The 7007-nt window shown below is 39.8% G+C and overlaps 1 protein-coding gene across 1 annotated transcript in view; it reads right to left on the bottom strand.

Moving 5' to 3' along the window:
• Nucleotides 1-2933: 2933 nt before the first annotated feature.
• The window catches only part of LOC146339376 (1-phosphatidylinositol 4,5-bisphosphate phosphodiesterase zeta-1-like), a 75221-nt gene continuing 71147 nt past the window's right edge, over nucleotides 2934-7007 (bottom strand). Inside the window, exons 12-13 of the mRNA XM_084809217.1 lie at nucleotides 4317-4466; nucleotides 2934-3088 (exon numbers count right to left, since the gene is read on the bottom strand). Coding sequence (XP_084665343.1) covers nucleotides 3000-3088; nucleotides 4317-4466 — 239 coding nt within the window. The 3' untranslated portion in view covers nucleotides 2934-2999. The remainder of the gene's footprint in view (nucleotides 3089-4316; nucleotides 4467-7007) is intronic.

Genomic DNA, 7007 nt, shown 5'->3' with positions numbered 1-7007 from the left:
CGAAATTTTGCAAGAAGCAGCTCATGATCTGAGCCACAGTCAGCTCCAGGTCTTGTTTTTACTGACTGTATAGAGCTTCTCCATCTTTGGCTGCAAAGTACATAATCAATCAGATTTCGATATTGAGATTTAGATGTACAATATGAATAAGATAAAACCTGAGGACCTTTTGAGTCAACTGGCATGGTATAAATCCAAAGTATTTTGAGTCAATTGGCAAGGTATAAATCAATTGGCAAGGTATAAATCCAAAGAATAAAACGAACAGACATACAGATAGGGCAGTTTTGGTCACTCAGCATACTTATGTGTTGCTACATATAGTGGAAGTAATATTTTAATTCATACAGCCTTAGATTATAGAACATGAAGGCTCTAGAATGAAACAAAATTGGGGACCAGTGATTGGGGATCAGATATATAGGGCCTAGTTTGTTTCAGTGTAGAGGTGTCATGTTCTATAAACTAAGCATATACAAATTAAAATATTACTTCCACAATGACTAACACACAAAGATGATGAGTGACCCAAACTGTAGACCAGAATCCAAAGTATTCCCAGTGGGATTTTTGTTTCCACTGCCCTCTCCACTTTCAACAGCAGACCTCATGCTATATCCTAAAAAGCTTTGAGAAAACTCTCCTCAGTGTTTTCTCACTGAGCTATATCCTAAAAAGCTTTGAGAAAACTCTCCTCAGCCATGTGACACAGAGGTGACTGTTGATTAACACAAATTGAAAACCCCTCAAGTTTAAAGGACAAATTTGGATCCTGGCCATAATACAATATTATAACAATGCATATTTGGCCAGTATATGACATTGTGTTCTGCAGATACAAAACAATGACAGAACCTGGGACACAACACAGATAATTGTTTTCATTTTTTTCCCAGCCAAAAAACAATAGTTTCAAGGCAGTCAGACTTAAGAAGCTTATAACTTAGAAAGCTATTGGGGCTAAAGGATAATTGTAATGTAGAAAGAGAAACAGAATTGAGATAAAGTAGAATATATACTTTGCAGTGCCAAAAATGACTGTCTGCTTCTAACGTTCTAGCCCACTCTTGGAACAGAGCCACCATATTGCCTGGGGAAATTAAACTCTCCCTGACAAAGAAAGAGAAAAGCTACTTGAGCAAAGACATTAATATGCCTCTACAGTGCTGAAAAAGCCATGAACTATTTACTATAGAAAAAGAAAACTGGCTGCAAGCAAATTCAAACTATAAATAGGACATCAGAGCCAAATGAAGTTAAAACAAATTACTTTTGTCTCTCAAAATATAGTGAGTCCTGTTGTTCTTTGAATCTGCACTAGGCCCCTTAAATATAATAGGCACCAGCCAGTTTTATTGTATCTGGATCTATACAAGCATATAGCTAAAGTACTCCCTACTTCCCAAAGTGTCTTCTATTTTACTAATCTAGTAGCTCAGTAGAAGACCAGAAGGGAATTGCCTGCAATCTAAGATCAAGGAATGGTTCCATCACAACATAAATACAACAGATCCCTGGCACTCATCTTTTGGTTATTCTCAAATTTCCTACCCCTGACATTCCGTATTGATTTCAGATGCTTCTCCAATGCAATTGTTCTTCTAAAAATATATATATATTTCCTTACCAACCATATTCTACTGTAAATGATGGTGGACACTTTGTGAAAAGTTCAAGCCATTATCTCTGCAATGAGAGACTTCAAATTTCAAATCAGGCGGACACTGGAATGTATGTGTAAGAAAGGTATTAAATAAACAGATTTAAATGACAAATGAGTAATTGTGATTAATAATCAATCACACTAGATACACCATACCATTTAAAAAGGTGCCTAAAATGTCACTGCACCCTGATACGTTCCCTATTCTGGTCTACGGCTAAAGCACTCTTTGATGTCTTCATTTTGCTGTATTTTATCTAACATCTGTAAAGCTGGCATCTTTCATTAAGTAAAGACATCTGTGCAATGTGTTTGATTAATTCACCCACTAAAGTGTAGAGGCAAATTTTGCTTTTGTATATATAAATAATGAAATGAAATCTATAATCTAAAATAATCTAGTTAATTCATCAACAAACTCCCTCCTTATCTGTACTTTTCAAGTAACAAATAGACATAGGCCACAATTCAACACATTCAGGCATGCTTAAGCCCATTGATTTTGCCTAGCTCTCTTGTGGATAGCAGCCCTGGTTTGCAAGACTCTGCAAGTATTATGGGCAATTTGCTGTTTCTGGATAGAGATTATAGCAAGATCATATTCAAACAGAGCTAAACCCTATAACTTGGCAAAATACAGTCAGTTCAGCTATTCATTGCACCATTAGGTCAAAATGAGTTCAAGAGACTTACTGCAACCAAGTATAATCATGGGTTTAGCCTCCATGATTGTATTTTTTGTTTCAATATGGAGACAAGCGACATGCAACTGAACATCATGTACAGCTTGGTCCTCAGAAATTCTGGTGTGAAACCTGACTGTATTCTGGTGTGAAACCCAAATCACGCTGCACTAGTCCATTAAAACACATAATCAATGAAGAGAATTCACTACCCCAAGATGTAATGATGGTCATTGGCTTGGATAGATGTTAAACGAAACAAATTCATAGAGGATAAGTCTGTCAATAGCTATTAGCCATAATAGCTGAATGGGACCAAGTATAGATGCAGCATATGTCTGAATACTGGGTTGTTGTGGACAAACAATGGGGACGACTAGAGCTCTGCCTTGATTAGGGAAAGATGAGGTCTCATCGTTGATTGGGGTTCCATCTTCATGTCCTGCTTGTGAGTCTTGGCTGGCAGTTGTTGGAAACAGGAAGCATGGACCTTGTTCTGATCCAGCAAGACTATTCTTATATGGCTTTTATATGTCCTGAATACTATTGACTCACATAAGCAAAATCACTTATAACACTAAAAGATTAGTCTTATGAAGCCATGGTTTCTTTATTGAGAAAACAGGCAGCTGGAGGAGCATTGTTAACAAACATTATTGAGTAAAGTACCAAATGTGTACAAAGAGTGAAGCAGGACGCAGGCTGACACCAAGTTTGGAAAAAAGTGGAACTTGACGATAACCTGAAAATACAGTAGGAGTCATTATTATCATCCTCCTCCTCATCATCATCATCTATACTGCCCCATAGCCAAAGCTCTCTGGACAGTTTACAAAGATATTACAAAGTGTTTCATGTACATGAATACATACAAACCCAATTCTCTATGTTCTGTCAATCTTTATAATCACCCAGAAATGGAAGATGGAGCTATGCTCAATCCTCAGTGTCCCCATTAAAGAGAAGAGGGTGCAATTGGCAAGACTGTTGTGGGAAATGCCCAACCTGTTCCCCAAGGGACTGGAGACATTAGTTCCAGGAGGCAGCTTAAGCCTCATCCCAGTTGCATATTTGAATATGAATGTTTACTTTCTCCAATGCAAGGGAATGGCTGCCATTCACTCCTATAGGAAAAGCAAAACAGTGCACTTGAGTACAAAATCCAGGTGGGGCAAAATTTGCTTCCATCCTGACACTGGTTTGTCTAGACTTCACCAGGAGGATTGTCGGGGGGGGGGCTGGGGGGGCTGTCAATGAGACCACGCACAGAGTCACTTTATACCCTGTCAGGGGTCCTTACAATAGTAATATAAGACCCTAATAGTCTTGAGTTCTACAAAATTATACTGCACATACCTTGTATCTAGTCAGACACTTGCTAAGAATGACTCAGGTATTCTATGTTATTGAACAAAAATTCTGTTTAGTAGTTACCTCCAAATAAGGCCACACAGAGACCATTCAAGTGGTGTTTTCTTTCTATAAGGCTTTGCTATGGATTTTCAAACATTCCAGAACAATACAAATAAAGACTAAAATAACATATTTCTGGACAAGCTAAAAATCTGACCACAAAGATACAATAATTATGGAAAGGTACAATAATTACAGACAACCTTGAGACATGTTGATGAATTTAGGGGAAATGCTGTCGCTCAGCATATGAAAAAGTTTCCAGATTCAGTCCCAGGCATCTCAATGTATACAACACTGAAGACTCAACAAGTGCAGTTAATCCCGCCCCCCCCCCCCGCCATTTAATTGTGCATTGTCACAAATTAATGCTAGGCAACTAACACAGCTAAAAATCACAATGCCATGGAATTTATTTGAATAGCTCTGGGGCCAGCAGTATATATACCTATACTTTGGCAGCATTCAGTTTAAAGCTATATTGCATAATCATGAAGTGACCAATTTATCAATAGGGATTTGGAAGGCTTTTTTTGTGCAGGAAAAATATCTAATACCTTTACTCATGCTCAAAACTGGCAAAGTATATTGACCAAGGAAATCATTGGAAGTGAGAGAAAGCTGATCTTCTACAACAAATCGTATTAAGGCAAGCTCTGGAACTTGGACATTAAATGTGAACGTTTCATTCCATCTAGGAGACAAAGCTGAAAAAAAAAAGAACAATGTAAGACAAGCAACCATCTCTTAAAAGAGTTTCATCTTGTTAGTTAACCAGGCTTTATTCAATGGCCATTGAAAATAAGGCCTCCATTTGTTCCCGTTTCTCTTTCTGCCTACTGATGACTCCCTCTTTGCAGGACTGAATTTTTTACACAATTGCAAGAGAAAGGCTACCTAAGCAGAAACTCTCATTAAGTAATTTACATTCACTCTGCATGAATTATTGGTTTGCCATGGTGCAGTCAAGAATCCCACCTTCGTTATGTGTTTCTCTTAAAAGTGCTTGGTCATTTTCATGTGCAGGTCTAAAGCTAATGTCATCCGTGCAGTGTCCATCAGCCTGTTGCACTTCTGCTGAAAATCCACCAGTGTTTACAGTTGTAAAATGCAAAGGCTGTGGATGGGAAGATCAACTGTGCATACGGTGTCTTCAGCACCCACAATTGCACTGATATGTCTACCCCAACCTACCTCATGTCTCCTTAAGCCTTGTTCGCAATCCTCTAATGAAAAAACTGATAGCATACACAGAATTCCTACCATCAGATACAATTTTTCCTAAGTTGTTCAAGTTTCTAGGGTGGGTGATTTACAAAGGAAAAATCTGGAAAATGTGAGCAGCTCCTATTAAAGGATCAGAAAGGAAAGACTGTCTGGGTGGGCCTTTCAGTGATCATGGCATGAGACCTCTTCACTCCGTACAGCTCCCATATCTTCCAATAGTCTTATGGCATGTTTGCACTTGCTCTTCTTATGATAATTCAGAAAAATCGCCACCTTATTCTGACTCATGTCCTTGACTGGCTCCACTTCTGTCTTTTTCCAGGAGCATTAGGTTCTGAGAATCTTCAGGCTAAAGACTGAGGTAGAAATCCTCAAAATAAATAAATAAATAAAATTCAAAAAGTACTGTTTCCTATATTTGTGGGTGTTCAAACTCATAAGTATGTAGTCCATCTGATCACTCCTTGCTCTGTAGCAGGTGAAATCCACACTGAATAGCACAAGGAAGGGACAAGCACAAGACCCACAGTGGTTTTAGATGAACAGGAGAGCAGCAGCTGTAGCCAAGTGCATTCATCTGAGAAACCAGACATCTTCTCACTGTCCACATGCAGAAGAATGAATATAAGAAGGCCTGCTCGATCTATCAGTTAAAGAGAAGATTGTCATTGGTAGTCGAGAGGCTACAGAAAATGTGTAGGAATTTGGACTCAATTTTTTATAACTTTTTGATGATTAGGTTGTACTAGATAGCATCACTGATGCAGTGAATATGGACTTGAGCACGCTCCGGGAGACAGCGCAGGACAGGAATGCCTGGCGTGCTATGGTCCACGGGGTCACGAAGAGTCGGACACGACTGAACGACTGAACAACAACAAAATTCTCTCAGAGAGGTAAGTTTGGGGTTCCATCAGCCATCACACCACCAGTATTTTATCTCGTTTTTCTTCCCCCCACCCACTCTTTTTTGTCCTGTTTGTCTATTTGTATGTATGTTAAATATGGTTATGGGATTATATGTGCTGGGATGAGAGATTATATAATTATAATTATACCCCAGAATTGTGAACTGCCCAGAGAGTTTTCGCTACTGAGCAGAATAGAAATGTAATAAATAAAGAAATAATTATTGTATGATTATAATTATATAATAAAGTATAAACATGTATAAACATAAATTCATGGAGAAAGCAAGAGAATTCCAGAAAAACGTCTATTTCTGCTTCATTGACTACGCTAAAGCCTTTGATTGTGTGGATCACAACAAACTGTGGCATATTCTTAAAGTGATGGGAGTACCAGACCACCTTACCTGTCTCCTGAGAAACCTGTACGAGGGTCAAGAAGCAACAGTAAGAACCAGACATGGAACAACCGATTGGTTCAAAATTGGGAAAGGAGTACGACAAGGCTGCATATTGTCACCCTGCTTATTTAACTTATATGCAGATTACATCATGAGAAACGCCGGGTCGGAATTAAGATTGCTGGGAGAATTATCAACAACCTCCGATATGCAGACAATACCACCCTAATGGCAGAAAGCGAAGAGGATCTAAAGAGCCTCTTGTTGAGGGTGAAAGAGGAGAGTGCAAAAGCTGGTTTGAAACTCAACATTAAAAAAACGAAGATCATGGCATCTGGCCCCATCACTTCCTGGTTAGGGATGGCGGAGAATTTCTCCCCGAAACTTCGGGGGGCCGAGCGCCAACGTGTTCGGCCCCCTGAACAAGTTTTGGGGAGAAATTCTCCGCACCCCCCCGCACCCCGCACCCCCCCCCCCCCGGGACGGGACTTACCTTTGCCGAATGTCCCTCCCGGCGGCGGGTCCGGCCGGCGGTTCGGCAGGTGTTCGTGCGGGGCGGGAGCGGCAGCCGGTCTTTTGACCGGCTGCCGCCGCCGCCATTCCAATGAAAGAAAAAAAAAACGCCCCGTGATAGGCTACGTGACGATTAACATAGCCTATCACGGCTAGATTTGCAAAGTCAGCCGTGATAGGCTACGTAAATCGTCACGTA

The sequence above is a fragment of the Heloderma suspectum genome, chromosome 7 (assembly GCF_057233095.1).
Source record: "Heloderma suspectum isolate Gila_16-S chromosome 7, 16-S_ref, whole genome shotgun sequence".
In the NCBI taxonomy this organism is placed as follows: domain Eukaryota; kingdom Metazoa; phylum Chordata; class Lepidosauria; order Squamata; family Helodermatidae; genus Heloderma; species Heloderma suspectum.
Note: the sequence above shows the minus strand (reverse complement) of the source record. Positions and strands in the feature narration are given on the sequence as shown.